This window comes from Danio aesculapii, chromosome 18 (assembly GCF_903798145.1).
Source record: "Danio aesculapii chromosome 18, fDanAes4.1, whole genome shotgun sequence".
NCBI lineage: Eukaryota > Metazoa > Chordata > Actinopteri > Cypriniformes > Danionidae > Danio > Danio aesculapii.
The window spans coordinates 3,313,886-3,330,593 of NC_079452.1; the positions used below are offsets into that span (position 1 = coordinate 3,313,886).

Below are 16,708 nucleotides of genomic sequence, written 5' to 3' on the forward strand. Positions count from 1 at the left end.
AACAAAAGCTCCCAGTAAACATTCTGTCATTTGAATAGAGGCAATATGGAGAAGGTACAAACTGAGATTGATCAAAATGAACAGCATCCAAAACATTTACTTTAAAATGTCCTTCACCATGTTAGCTGAATTGGTCACATGCCTAAAATGTGTCATTGTTTTCTAAAGCCCCCGTTGTCACAGTCCACACTGCAACACAAAAAAATGGCTTTTTATCATTTATCGATTTTGGACAGCATTTTTGTAAAAAAGACATGTTTTGAAAAGTAAACAAATGCATATGATAATTTACATTCTTACATTTCCAAAAAGATATGGTTTTCTTTTCTAAAAACGTTGTCTCAGGCCAAAATAGAGAGAAAACTGCTTTGGTAAAAACGTATTACGTAAAATGTATTAATGTGGACATGGCAATAGTTTTGGTTTCCCTTTGTGAATTGATAATACAGGTATTGACACCTGCGGGTAAGGATATATCCTTTCATGCAGGTACAGACCTTACAATCTTATTTAAGCTGGCTGTCATTCGTTTGGTGTATTTATAGGCAGAGATAGGCAGTATTTATGATACATCTATTTCAAATACATATTTTAAATACAAAATAGTATTTTGTAATTTGTATTTGATATAGGTTTGTGAAAATGGCTTAATATTTTGCATCAAAAAACTTTAGTGTCTTGTATTTAAATTTTTTTTTTAAATACTGTAAAATACTTTGTAAGAAATCTACATCAAGACATTATATAAACGCACCTTCTGATAGATGCTTTGGGTGTTATTGACTCTTCCATTTAAAGAAGAATTGTTTGTTGTTAAAACAAACAACATACAAATAAGTCCTACAGTGGCGATTCCTACAATACTTTATTGGCTGTTTCAAATGCCAGTAGTTGATCAGTAGGTCTACTGTACAATTAATAAAGATTTAACAAATATTTAATAACAAAAAACTCCTAATACAGTTTTTACATTGAGTATTGAAGAGTTAAATAGCAAAGAAAACCAAAAAAAAAAAAAAAAAGATTTCTAAAAAAGGTAGTGAATTTTTTTAATTAACTATTTATGTAAAATATTATTATGTTAAAATTAAAATATTTAAAGTTGAATAATCAATGTACAGAGATGATGGCAATTTTACTGGCCACATTTGCTATCAAACATTGTTTACTTTTAAGTCAGTTTAATGGGGAAGGGATTGATCAAATAGGTCTAATTGATGGAATATTAGCAAAGATACTTCATGCTCCTTTGTAAAAGTATTTTGTAGTATTTTTAAAATACAAAATACTGTATTTTATTTTGATGTTGTGACTGCTGTATTGTGTATTTTTATAAACCTAAAATTAAGGTATTTGGTATTTTATTAAAAAATACATTTCAATGTATTTTTGCCCAGCCCTGTTCATATGCAGCTTTTTGGGTTCAGACAGGAACAGATCCAGCCAATGCAAGGTGGCAACCTTTTTTTCGTCACTGCTAGTTCTTTGATGTTGGCTTGGTATGTCCTTTAGCTCCACTGGCTAGACAGAAGTGCCACAAAACATGCAAGAAACAAACAAAAACAACTCTTGAAGAGTTCTGATCCAAAAGCCTGCAAAAATGCTGTCTGAAATGCATTTCTAAAGCAAACATTTTTTTCTCAGCCTCCTATGCTTATGTTCAGTTACTTTAAAGACAATGAAAATAATGTATTCTTCACTATAAAAATTGAATTATCAATCTAAAAAAAATTAGAACTCTTCAGTTCTTGTCTTTAAGCATATTGGACAGGCACTGATGCCTCTCTCTAGCTGTCTGTCTCATAGGCATGGGCAGGCAGATCGCTATGCAGTGTTTTTCTGCTGCATTGATGCGCATAGTGTCCAGAGTTTAGCGCTGGCTCCTCACACTGTGTGCAGTGCATATTAAAGTTCCTCCGTGGCTCTGCAGTCCCCTGACTCTCTTGGTCCTGTGCTCCTCACATTTTTGTTTTGTACCTGATTACCATTTCATCAGCTTGAAGGGTAAAAGCTGAAGTGAATGTAAAGTTACACTGTACTTTATCATTCATTTATTCCTCATGAGTGCATTTACAGGGTTGAGTGAAACCCCACAAAAGTACAGTAGATGAACTTAAGTCAACCCTAGCTTAGACAGAGTCAACAAAACAAAATGAATGAAAAAAAAATGAAAGCAATATAGATGAAATAGTAGAATTTTACTATAGATTTCAGTACTGTAAAAATAATTTGTATTAAAAAAGACTGGGAATTGAGTTTCTAGACATTGCTTAATCTCCGAAACACATTGTAATATGCAAATAAAGAACCAAGCAAAAAACATATTGAAAATAATAATTAAAATTCCTGCTATTTATAAACCAATAGCTATGGCCTTTAACTTTATAAGAACTTTTTGGCTGCTTATTAATAGTTTATAAGGTAGAAGTTGGGTTTAGGTATTGGGTAGGATTAGGGTTGTAGATTTAGATCATACAAACTACTAATAAACAGCCAATATCTCAATAATGAGCAGGTAATAAGCTAGTAATCAATAGTGAGAATTTGTACTTAAAGTACTCCAGTCCTCATATTTAGAAGTTTTAAAGCATCAGAGCATATGCAGCAGAAAGGCATCAAGCTCTCCAGCTGAAGAAACTGTGTGGATCACTAAGCATAGTCCATTATAGAAATATGTTTAGGTGTAGAGAAAAGGGTTGTGTTGAATCAATCACACACAGCACAGAGCTCATTTCCACTAAATCTGCTTTTGAAATAATAGCCTATTTTATTTTACTTGTTCTGAATTCTCAGCATAAATGAGGCACAAATAAAAGATGAACTGTTCATAATGCAGCAGCTCCAGCATGTTTGCCCTACATATTAGCATGCTTGAATCACTAAAGTAAAGTTTCCAGTTTTATCTCATGTTTCCTTGGTGTTTACTTTTTAAAATCATTTAGTTAGTATCTGATTCGTAACACCTGATTTTTATTTAGTTGTCTTTTTTGTATATATAGAATGGTTTACTGCAGCCAGCAACTTATATACCACCCAAAAAATTTTGTGAATAAAAAGTAGGCTACATACATTCAAGTGTAAAAGAAAAGTAGGCAAGCTTTGGGATATTCTACTTCACCTTTTAATGCATCTTTAATGTGCTGCGCTTAAACTGCCCTGTCAGTCAAAGTTACCTCACTCCACATTTTTTTTTTAAAGAATCTCAAAACCTACTTATAATAAAGTGGCATGTTAATAGTTTTTCTTGCTAAGAAATCAGTTTATATGTTTGCATAAATATGCATTCAGTTAATTGTTATATACATTTATTTATTTATCAGTGTTTGTACTTCAAATCCTAATCCTCATTTACATATACGACTATTTTATTTAAATGGAAACTAGGTTCAATAGTGCAATGATGCTTAAGGAATCTTACAGATTTTCTCAGTCGCTTTGGTGCATTTCTCTCACTATTTACATTTGCACTACAGTTAATGCATTTCTCAAAACAATTAGTACAAACTGCAAAACCTAGTTAATAACCTGCAAAAGCGTTTCACTTGCTCAAAATGAGTAGCTCATTCCTCAAAAGCAAGTACTGATGTCAATGAAAGTGTCAGTGTCATCAAGATGAAAAGTCCTGACACCATTGTTTATGAACAAGATAGTCAAATGGCTTTATCAATTTTAATGTAAAATCACAGTAAGTATGGTAAATCTTTACTGTAGCACTACAATACACTAAATCTGTGATGCAGTAAAGTTGTAAGTCTAAATGTAAAATGTGACAAGTTCTTGTCCCGCTGCAAGCTTATGACACATTGAGTATGTTTACATGGACACCAATAATTAGATTTTAATGCGATTGAGACAACACTCTGATTAAGAGTCTACCATGTAAACAGCGAGAAGAGAAATTAAAGAGCCCATATTATGGGTTTTTGAAAATGCCCTTCCATGTAGTGTGTAACACAGCTCTAAGTGAAGTGAAATATCCAGCTAAGGCTTAAATCTGTAAGTGTACAGTGTTTAAAACTATTGATTCATCTATAAAAGAGTCGACTCATAGTGCTTCAAACGAGTCGTCTTGATAACGAGTCATTAGGTGTTTCGCGATGACGCAGCCACGAAACACAAGCCTCGCCAGTAGTTACGCGCGCAAACCAGGGAGATTTGAAACCTGCGGCCCCGCCCACTAACACAGAAAAAACACTAGACACACACACACAGACGCTGCCGGTCGAATGAAGTCACGCTGTGCTCAGATGGATAATATTGACAGTCTCTACCCAAAGATGAGTTGTGAACTGTGAAGAGTCAGTGGTTGAGGTTTATTCACTAGTGTAAGTAAGTGCGATTAAAATTGTTGCCTCGTTTAACTTGCAAATGATGTATTTATTGTGTTTTGTTACTTGTTAACCTGGTACAGTACACGCGGTTACTCTTTATATTCTCTTATCACATGTAAGCCACGTTAAAAACGCGACGCGTGCCGCTTTGTTTACGGATTTAACGTTAAAGGCTTTTGTGAGCTCGCGTTCCACTTCCGTTTGTCGTTGCTATGGCGATCGTAAGCTAGGAGACAGGAGACTCGTGTCGATCTCCCTAGTTCTGAGGAGGAACGTGATGTGTGTGTGTGTGTGTGTGTGAGAGAGAGAGAGAGAGAGAGACTCGCGTCGCTTTCCCTAGTTCTTCTGAGGAGCGTTGTGTGTGTGTGTGTGAGAGAGGGAGAGGCTAGGAGACTCGCGTCGATCTCCCCAGTTCTTCTGAGGAGGGTTGTGTGTGTGTGTGAAAAAAGCCTTACACTATGAAGCGCGTGTGCACTGTGACTACTTTTATATAGTTGATTACCAGCTGGGCATTTCACTCTGTCTCGTGCTGAAGCCTGTCACTGTCGACCAATCGCAGCAGGCTGTCATCAGTCCAATCAGCGCAGATTAGCTTCGCGCTGAGGAGGGGGTTGGGAACAAATGAATCGCTGAACAATTCATATGGGAGTCGTTGGGATAATTAGGTAAAAATAAATGCAGATTATAAGACCATAAAAGTGTTTTATGACCTTGCATGCATATTAGACTGTTGTTGGAGACCCTTACAACCTAAATATGACCCTATTTCATGTATAATATGGGCTCTTTAAGACATGTAGAGTATGCTGATTTTAGTTGCATTATTGAAGTGCAGTACAGACATATAAACACCTTAATCGAACTGTTACCCGTTATGTAGGACTTTTCGCCGCGTTTTGCGACAGGATAGTCCACACACATTCACATGGCTGTTTGACACTCTTTGCACCTACTGAGTCAGTGAAGACCAAAGACACCTGCATCGTGAAATGCAGAGGTTTTTTTTCTTCCCTTCAGTGTGCGGTATGAACTTCCATTAAAGGGCACCTATGGTAAAAAATCTGCTTTTCAAGCTGATTGGACAGACATATGTGCATGTATGGTGTATAGACTGTCATATTGGGGTGATATAAGCACACCCAGTGCTTTTTTTTTCAATTTTACAACATAAAAAACGGTGGACCAATTGGAGCGACAGCAACTTTACGTAGGAGTGCGGTCCCCCCGCCCACCAATATTGATTGACAGGTGCGTCATCATATCCTCAGTTTGTTGATTCATGTCCGCCATTTTCAGCATGAGTCGAAGCAATATCACAAAAGGAACACCCTTGCTCTATTTTTAGATGCAAGGCTCATTGGGCTCAACACAAGAGCAATATTCTCCACATTATCACTCTAATCGGAATTATTGGTTGTGTCTTTAGGTAGGTTTGCAAACATGTGTACTCCTCATTGAGTCTACCTTATACTTCAGCCATTTGCATTTCTTGCAATCCCAGGAGCTCCCTGTGATCTTAACTAGCATGCGTTTTAGAATTCTAAACATAGGTTTGTATCAGGGTACACTCAAGTCGACGGCTGGGCGCCACGGACCGCTGCAGAAACCTATGTTTAGAATTCAAAAATGCGTGGCGCAACGATTCGGGACACTTCATGTTTCTGCCGCGCCACAGAGAGTGTCTGGTGTGCCGTGTCGCGGCTTCGAGCGGCGCATCCGGTGCCTCAGTCAAAGTTAATTCAGTGTGCGTGGTTATTAGTTTCTGTGTACAAGCTCAGCACTTGAAACTAGCACACAGTTGGCTGTAAAACTGTACAAAGACACAAATGATTTTGTACTCTCTGCTTGGTCTGTGTCAGAGTCGTAGATGTACAACTGAATGCTGATCATCTCCAGCTTTTTCTCTGTCTGCCTGCCTGTGTTGCAAACGCAGAGCGGGTGAGTTCATGGCCCCGCCCCCTTGTTACGTTGGCAGGAAGCCGAAACTAATTTACATGTGAAGCAACACCCCTAAATCAGCGAACTGTGGACACGCCCCCAACATGACACTTTTTAACACATTATAATAAAAAAAATCTGAATTGTGTTTTAAACTGAACCTAAACTGGCACACTCAAAAGAACCATAATATTAATATTAAATCACAAAAAAGAGGTAAACTATCTGCCCTTTAAAACAACACTCTTCCAGCAGTTTATAGTTGCATCCAATATCTCGTTTGTCACGGAAATTGCCAAACTGCAGTTAAAGTCGACAAATTAAAAATGGAACACTCAAAATTTTATGAAACTTCGGAGAAAATGTGGATAGCGCGGTGATGCAATGTCATTAATCGAATTATGCACTATAACATGTCAAACGGGATCATGAATGGAACATTCAAAAAGCAACTCATGTAAACACCTTAATCGTATTATTGTCTTAATTAGATTAAGGCAAATAACTTGATTACTGATGTCCATGTAAACGTAGTCAGTGACAGTAGTGCAGATTGTTTGGTGCTGAATTACTGTCCATTAATACACACATATGAATAATTGATTTTACAGTGGTTCGCCCAACATTTGGCTACAATTTGGCTGCACCCTTCAACCAGCCTCAGCCATTGTGAGGCCATGATTGACAACATGATCCACAATTGTAGCCCTGGTTTCATTGGGAATCCGCCTATGTACTTGGCCTCTTCTTCCTCTTCGCCTCTTTTGTCCCCCTCCCCTTCATCCCTCTTCAACGAGGCTGACCTTCCATTTCTGTGTCACAGTATTATTGAAATGATACACATTATGTCCTGCTTGGTTCGCATACGCTTGTGAATTGTGGGTTTATGGGATTTAGTTCTAAGTGATTGTAGAGAAGTGGCTTATCATTGGTTGCAACCAATGCTTCACACACCCCTTCTCATCAGTGAAAGCTGAGGTGCACCTGAGAGAAATTGTTCAATTTAGAAGACATTTTTAGGAAAAAAAAAAGATTTACATTTTTTAAATAAAATTTACTTGACAGATTTTGACAACTAGTTAGGATTATTAGTTTTATATGGAATGACTATTCATCATTCACAAGTTTAGTTAATTTTGACTGACATGACATAAGCAAATGAAAATGTTATAAAAGAGAGTTGTACAGAAAAACTGTAATTGGAGGTTGATTGCAATGAAATGAAAATGTATTCTATTTTAAACATATATTTAAAAGCATTTACCTGATCTTTAGAATTATGTTTTTTTGCATAAATATAAGTACTTAATTTCATTAATCATTCAATTTCATCATTTAATTTATTTTATTCCAAATCCACATATTGAAATATTTAATTGATGTTTAAATGTGGTTTAATTTGTGTACAAGATTTTAATTTTTTTTTCATTTGGCCAGTTAAATTGGTTAACAAGTTCCACTAAATAATTCACAAATTCATTTATGAAGTGGACTGACATCTGCTCACAAGTCAACGCGTTTAATCAAATGATCCGTTCAGGGTGAGCCTCTTTTTAAAGATTCACTAATTTTACAAATGATCTGAATAGGGTTCAGCATGTAAATGTGGATTAACATGTTAGGATTTGAATTATCATAAATTATCAAGAGTATGACACGTTTTGGTAATTCAACTGATTTGCAAAATAAACACTTCTGAGTAAATGTGTTTACTTTTATTGCTAAAGTAAATTAAAAACCAACCACTTATGTACTTTTAACTTCAGTGATATTGAAAAAGAGGATACTTCTACCAGAGTAATATTTTTCTATGGTATCTGTGTTTTTACTCAAGTGCCCGATTTTATCCACCAATGATACTGACAAATAAAATGAATAGTAAACTACAACTTAATTGAATGCCTTTTCAACAGAACCAACTGAAGCAATTTAGTACATTTAAAATTTACTGTTAGTTAATGTAAAATTGAGTGAAGTTTATTTATAAACTAATTTCGAGAGCATCACATGCTTATGATTGTCCGCGGCAGTTCTCGCATTTGCTAACTCATGATTTATCAATCAGACAATTTTGAAATCGTCTATAAATAACCAGAGTTTCTTACCTCAGTATCTTCGTCTTGAAGAATCCCCCCTCCTATTCCTACTCCTCCCTCTTTTTTCTAGATTGGGCGACACGGCAGATTAGCATTTTTGCCTCACAGCAAAAATGTCACTGGTTAAAAGTCCTTAGTGGACCAGTTGACATTTCTGTGCAGAGTTTGCATGTTCTCCCCATGCCTGCGTGGGTTTCCCCCATGTGATATAAGTAATTTAAACCATACTAAATTGGGACTATAGACAACCTCTAAGTAAGCAATGTAGCTATCCCTAGAATCTAGCCATTTACAAGTCGGAGGAGTTCATCAAGATCTACCTGAGCTCAAACTCCCCTCTCGCCCTGCTAACGAGAGGGAGCCCAGGGCTCTAGGATCTTAAAAACTCAGGGCTTTCTACTGGGGCAGCATGCTATATAAGCTATATCATCAATCATTAGCTAAGTGTGAACTCTTGAAATGGAACTTAAATTAAATTAACACTTAGTAATAGCCAAGTAATGCAGATACATTTTCGATGGTAGTCACTTCTTTGAAGTATGATAAAGATTATTAGATTTAAGCCACTAACATTTTACAATTGTTCATTATATTCTTTCTAAAAATGTATTATTTTAGAAATGTATACTTTTAAGATTTGAAGTACACGTAAACAATGTCGAAAAATAATAAGATCAATAGGTCATGACAACATAAGATATTGTGTTACTTTAACTTATTAAAATATTCATGTTTCAAATCTTAACTTGATGTTTTATTTAAGTTTAATTTAATTACTTTTAAATTAAGGCAGCAACAATTTTTAAAGCGACGTGTACATTCAGAATAGTTGTGTTTGCTTATTTTTGACAAGGGTGCTGAATTTTTGTCTCCACAGAGATTGTCAGAGCCATGACCTACGTGATAAACCAAGGCATGTCCATGTACTGGGGGACTTCACGATGGACAGCTATGGAAATAATGGTAAATTACATTTTTTAAAACAATGCTTGTCATAACCTGCCAGACACACTGATCATGGACTTTCTAGAGGCCTGAATTTAGGAGCAGAAACCGTGTTTGCAGTAAGAAAAAAATATTTGTTTTATCTCAGCTTCTCTGGTGTGTATTGCAACACAGGTTTGAATTTGAAATATGTGTTTCAGCCTACATTTTTGTGAAACTGCTAAAACATACTTTAACATCCATTTGACTGTGATAAAATGAACACTAGGGGGTGAAATGATGCCAACAACTTTTGTTTCTTTTCACACTAATGATTTATAATTGTTGAATAAAGCATCATGTAGGTGTTTGCACAACATCAAATATGACAAACAACTGTCTATTTACATGTGATCGGACATGTTTGCCACTCTAATCTATCTTCATATGGACCACTTTTGTGGTGTGGACAGTGTGTTGTACTTATGATGTAGAGCACTCAGTTTTGAGTCTGGTAAAGCATGGTTCCACAAAAGAGATAAAACAATGACAAATCAAGATAAAATTACACAGTCACAGTGCACTGTTCGTTCATTTTTGCTTTTGGAAACACTACTGTTTGTGTTTAGGGAAGGATTTACATCAGTGGGTCACAACAAACCTTGCCTTTCATGGATGTGTTCATGAAGAACATGTATCTTAAATGAAATACAACAAAATGTACCATAAGTTACATATTTCAGATTTGAAAAATGTATATAGCGCCCTCTATTGGATGTGTCATCTGAAACCTGCAACAAAACGAACCCAGTAATTTATGTTTTCCAAAAGTCTAGTCTGAGGCTTGTATTTCCAATGAGGCTGGCCTGGTATATTGTCCACATCACATATTTTTAGCCCTATGACTTGAAGTCGGTGTTTATCAGTACTGTATGTTGCTGTAATTGCAGTGTAGCACTAAGTAAGTTGGCACAAACCGATATGCTGTAATTAAGCTGTGACATTATTAATTCACGGGTGATAAATGGAGGCTTGATCAGGGTTTTTACAGAGAGGGCACACACTGATGACCTGTAATTTGTGTGACTGTGATAATAGCATGTTCAGATGTCATGCCAGATTCAGCCCACGTAAACACATCCCACAAGTGAAAAGCAAGTTCACTGCCTGAAACGCACTATTAGTGGGATATTACTACGCACTGTTTGTATATATATATATATATATGTATATAGTGACCAAGACTAAATAGGTGGCACACTTTTTTATTTAAATATTTTTCATTAGTAACTTAAATTTAAGTTTCTTCTTTGTATTATTTAGAATAAGTATCATTCCTTCATTTTAGCCTTGCGTATATATGCCCAAACATTTATAGCCCCTATAAAATTTAATTTATTTACACTGTAAAATGTGATCAATTACTTCAATAAATGAGTAAACTTGTTTCCTTAAAAGCAACAAGTTAACTTTACTTTAAAAAGTGTGTAAATTAGTGACATGCTTTGAGGTTTGTGGCTGGTGAGGCACTGACACTTTCAGAGTCAGATGTACAAACATATCCACCCAATATATTTGCCAACTACCGATTGTATTTCATATCTCATATCAGCATTCTTTTTATACACATAGCATTGGGCCAAGGAAGAATGCAAAATGTATAGCGATTCAATATGCCTACCAAAAAACACCCAGCTGGATACTATAGACAGCCTATAACAAGCAACTCTCTCACACACACACAAACACACAGGATTCGCACACTGGTCTTACCTTTACTTGTTAATGAAGTCTTCTTTTTTTCCTTTACTTGAATTAATTTGAGTTATCTTCTGCCCTGTCCTTTAAAGCAAGCCCTTTAGCTCCAGCATTGGATGTCAATTATTTATTACTTCATGTTATGATTGAAAGTCCAATTTTGTGTCATTTTTGAGCTGAAATATTGCAGCTGCCATTTTTGCAGTAAGTTAAGCAACCACCGAACAAGAAATCATGTGCACCCTCTTCATTGCGGCAGAGCTACTGTCTGCCTCACCTCATGTCTATTCAGTGCGGCTGTCACAGCCTAACACTAAATAAGTGATGGACATTTGTGAAATACATTACCTATTATATGGAAAGTAAGGACATATAATAAATATGTCTACAATGTATAAAAAACATTTTAATAAAGAATTGCATAGCATACACTGAGTAAGCAAAAGGCACGCACTCAAGCCAGTTTGTTAAAGGGATTGTGCAATCTGAAGTGAGGCGCAGCTCGGTGCTGCCTCAACTCACTTCCTACACTGTAATTAAAGAGGAGATATGCAAAAACTGCGATTTTTGATCATAAAAATATTTAAATTATTTGAATCATACAGAAATTTCATTTATAGCACAGATCAGTAGACAAAAAAATATTTGACTATTAGTATACATCTCATGATGCTAGGTGAGGATGACCTGACCACTGGTCCCTGGTGTAAACCTGTCGCATCTTGATGTAATATTTATAATTATGCTAATACTAGTACTAAAGAACAGGTTTACTCAAAATTTTTAAAGTAAAGTCCATTAATTACTTTTAACAGTGTACTTATTTAGCTAATCCTTTTTTTTTCACTTCATTCATTTACATTCATTTTCCTTTGGCTTAGTCCCTTTATTAATCAGGGGTTGCCACGGTGAAATGAACCACTAACTTATCCAGCATATGTTTTACACAGCGGATGCCCTTCCAGCTGCAGCCCAGTACTGGGAAAAACCCATACACACTCATTCACACAAATACACTGAGGCCAATTTAGTTTATTCAATTCAACTATTGCACATGTCTTTGGACTGTGGGGGAAACCGGAGCACCTGGAAAAAAATACACAGGGAGAACATTATACACACAGGGAGAATATTATAGTTTAATATTTCACAATTGTGCTGACATTTATGTAGATTTACAGCCATTTTATCCCTGCCAAAAGTTAAATATGTTGTTATTTCTTACATTATAATAATCTTTTCAATCATTACTCACTTTTAAAGTTAGCATAGTGACTGTCCAATAGTAATAGTTGTTTATTTATGTTATAACTTCTTCAAATTCAACTTGTATTGTCATATTTAAGACTGCTATTTAAATGACTTTTTATTTAAATGGTCTTTTTGTAATAGTCTTTAAATTGTCTTTGTAGAAACACAATTCTACATTGTGATTTTTATGCCGTGGACAGTCCTACTTGTGTTTTCCAAATGTGTAAAATTCTCTGATGACTTCTAAAGTAAATTCCATTTTTATCATTGAATTTTGTGATTCTTTCTGATTTCAGAATCACATAAATTACAATGTCAATTGTATTTATATATAATTATATTAATATAATAAAATATATTATATATATATATATATATGACATTGCGATGTTTTTTTTTTCTTTTTCTGCGATATATATTGCAATATGAATACAGTTTGACAAGATTATTTAAATAGCTCTATTTGGTAAGAATTCAGGTACAGAAATTGAATAATCAAATGTAAAATAGCACTACATAGCATCTTCACTGTATAAATAATTAAAAGATTTTTTTAATTAAAGTTTCAACGGTACAATTCCTTGTGCCTGAATGCTTTAAACTCTCTTGAAATGCTTATAAACTTACAGGCCTTCAAAATTTGTAAATGATAAACATTTGCTCCATTATAGTAACTGTTACGGAAGCAGACGGACAAACAAGGGGAGTAAGTATAAATGAGGTTTATTACAACAGCAGAGTAATTTGGATAATGATTGAGAGTTGAAATGGAGTTTGGATGAACTGATGATTCTCTTTGCCAGGTGGGATGATAGACACAGAAGGATGACCGAATGCACACACCAGAGGACTTGCGGGGAAGACAGACTGACGAGACACACAACGTTGACAGGACAACTGGAACACTGGACAGACTGGAATGAAAACAGAGATAAGGTAAGTATATTTGCTGAGATCGTAGGGGAGTGAAACCTAGGAAGTGGTTCACTCAGAGTCCGCTTCGTAGGAACGAGACCGGACAATGAGTGAAGTGAGGTGTGTGCTTATATAGTGAATGGGAGTGATTGGGTGCAGCTGTGCGTGGTTAAAACTCAGGTGAAGGTGCTCGGTGCGTGATGTTGGTGGAAGAGCCTGGCCAATCCGTGACATTACCCCCCTCCCCAGGGCCCGCTCCTGAGGGCCTGAACCTCCGACGTCGTGGTGGTCTACCTCGTCCTCGAGGTGCTGGAAATTCTGGGTGATTGGAGTGGAACTCTTCCATAAGTGCGGGATCTAGTATATCGGATCTGGAGACCCATGACCTCTCTTCTGGACCGTATCCTTCCCAGTCGACGAGGTATTCAAGCTGACCACCACGACGCCGGGACCGTAGGATGTCCTTGACTTGGTAGATGGCCCCTTCTTCTAACATCAGGGGGGGAGGAGGTTCCTCTTCATGGCCAGGCTCTGTGGAGGGAATCAGAGGATCGTGAAAGGGTTTTAGAAGGGACACGTGGAATGTGGGGTGGATTCTGTACTGTGGTGGTAACTGTAATTTGTATGTGACGGGGTTGACCTGTTCCAGAATGGTGAAGGGACCAACAAATCTGGGACTTAATTTTCGGGAGGGCAGTCGCAACCGGATATCTCTGGTGGAGAGCCAGACCTTTTGTCCTGGAGTATAGATGGGGCCTGGAATCCTCCTCTTATCAGATACCTCCTTTGTTCTGCGTACTGCCCTCTGGAGATGGTGATGAGCATCGTCCCAGATTCTCTCGCTCTCTCGGAACCAGTAATCCACTGCGGGGACATCAGATGGTGCGCCATCCCAGGGGAAGAGTGGAGGTTGGAACCCTAGGATGCACTGGAATGGCGTGAGTCCGGTGGTAGGTTGCCGCAGGGAATTCTGGGCGTATTCCGCCCAGCCCAGAAACTGGCTCCAGGAGTTTTGGTGACCGTGACAGAAGGTCCGGAGGAACCGCCCCACTTCCTGAATTTTCCTCTCGGTCTGGCCGTTGGTTTGGGGGTGATAGCCAGACGAGAGGCTTACGGTCACACCTAGGAGTCTGAAGAATGCTCTCCATAGTCTGGAGATGAATTGGGGTCCTCGATCCGAGACTATATCTTCTGGTAACCCAAAATTTCGAAAGACGTGGTTGAACAGGTTTTCGGCGGTCTCTAGGGCTGTGGGTATACCTTTCAAAGGAATCAAACGACAGAATTTAGAGAATCGATCTATGATGACTAGAATGCAGGTGTTACCTTCAGACAATGGGAGGTCTGTCATGAAGTCAACTCCTAGGTGTGACCAGGGGCGGTTTGGGATGGGCAAGGGATGGAGTTTACCAGCAGGTAGATGGCGAGGACTCTTCGCCATAGCGCATTCTCTGCAGCCTTGGACGTATCTTCTCACATCCCTCGCCATGTTCGGCCACCAAAAGCGTTGGGATAGCAGCGAGAGGGTGTTGTTGGCCCCAGGATGTCCTGTGCCCAGAGATGTATGGCTGGAATGAATGAGATCTACCCGTTGGTTTTCAGGGATGAAGCGTCGATTGGGGGGACAGCCCGGCGGAGTTCTGGATTCTGGAGTGGCGTTTACTGTAGGAGCGGACCATTGGATGGGACAGATAGTGATCTGATCGGGAAGGATCTTGGCCGGTGTCTCAATAATTTCATGCTGGTCGTGAATTCTGGAAAGTGCGTCTGCTCTGATGTTCTTTGAACCTGGTCGATATGAGATAGAGAACTGAAATCTGGAGAAGAACAATGACCAACGGGCTTGACGAGGACAGAGTCTTTTAGCATCTTTTAGGTATTGGAGATTTTTATGATCTGTGATCACCTGGAACGAATGTTTGGCCCCCTCCAACCAGTGTCGCCACTCCTCCAGGGCGAGCTTGATGGCCAGAAGTTCTCGATTTCCGATGTCATAGTTCCTTTCCGCCGGGCTGAGCTTCCGGGAGAAATAGGCACATGGATGGAGTAATGAAGGAGTACCGTGGTACTGGGACAGGATGGCTCCCACTCCGGTGGTCGATGCATCCACTTCGACCACAAACGGCAAGTCAGGATCAGGATGAGTCAGCAGTGGGGCTTGAGTGAAGGATTCTTTTAGGTTTTGGAAGGCTGCGGCGGCTTCGGGAGGCCAGGGTAGTGCTTTGGGTTTATTTTTCAACAGGTTGGTGAGCGGAGCGGTGATGAGACTGTAATTCTGGATGAAACGTCGGTAGAAATTAGCAAATCCTAGGAAACGTTGGAGTTCCTTTATGGTCTTTGGTTCGGGCCAGGAGATGACGGAAGTGACCTTCCCCTCGTCCATACGAACCCCTCTTTGATCGATGATGTACCCCAAGAACTGAACAGATGGTGAATGGAAGGAGCATTTTTCAGCCTTGAGGTACAGGCGGTGTTTCCTGAGGGTTTTCAGGACCTCCGCAACGTGGTGGCGATGTTCGGCCTCACTCCGGGAGTAAATCAGGATATCATCTATGTATACAATGACGAAGAGATGAAGGAACTCCCGGAGAACTTCGTGGATGAAGTTTTGGAATACGGAGGGGGCGTTAACCAGACCATAGGGCATGACCAGGTACTCGTAGTGTCCAGTAGGGGTCACAAACCCAGTCTTCCACTCGTCCCCCTCACGTATTCTCACCAGGTTATAGGCGCTGCGGAGGTCCAACTTGGTGAAAATTTTGGCGGATCTGAGTTGTTCCAGGGCCGCAGGGACGAGAGGAAGGGGATACCGGAACTTGACTGTACCTTGATTTAGGGTTCTGTAATCGATACATGGCCGCAGCCCTCCATCCTTCTTAGCCACGAAGAAGAAACTTGAGGCAGCAGGTGACGTGGATGGACGGATATACCCCTGACTCAGAGCCTCATGGATGTACTCCTCCATTGCCTTGGTCTCCGGAAGGGACAACGGGTAGATCCTACCTCTGGGCATAGGAGCATCTGGAAGCAGGTCTATGGCGCAGTCCCATGGCCGATGTGGAGGTAGCTGGGAAGCTCTCTTGGGGCAAAATACATCCTCGTATGAGGAGTAGATCTTCGGGATCTGAATGGATATTTTCTCGACAGGACTTTCGACAGACGTGACGTAGACGGTAAGGGGTCTTTGAATTTGTAAGGGTAGATCGGGAAAACAGCTGGATCTGCATTCTTCTCCCCATCTCTTAATCTCTCCTGTGCCCCAAGAGAGGATGGGATCGTGCTTCACCAGCCACGGGCGCCCTAAGATGATATCCATCGATGCACCCTCCAGAACCAGAAATTGAATCTCCTCTTTGTGGAGCAGTCCTACTTGGAGATTGACGGGTTCACATTTTCGATGGATACGTGCCTGAGAATGGATATCGTTGGTTATGGGCTGAATCTGGTAGACGTGCGTCGAGGCTTCGGTGTTAAGCTGTAGTCGGCGACAGAGGG

The 16,708-nt window shown here is 38.9% G+C and overlaps 1 protein-coding gene across 2 annotated transcripts in view; it reads left to right on the plus strand.

Annotated features, from left to right (window-relative positions):
- kcnab1a (potassium voltage-gated channel subfamily A regulatory beta subunit 1a) overlaps window positions 1–16,708 on the plus strand; it is a 227,981-nt gene that overhangs the window by 197,984 nt on the left and 13,289 nt on the right. For both annotated transcript variants that reach the window (XM_056478098.1, XM_056478099.1), the window contains exon 9: window positions 9,243–9,328. In XM_056478098.1, the coding sequence (XP_056334073.1) occupies window positions 9,243–9,328 (86 nt within the window). The remainder of the gene's footprint in view (window positions 1–9,242; window positions 9,329–16,708) is intronic.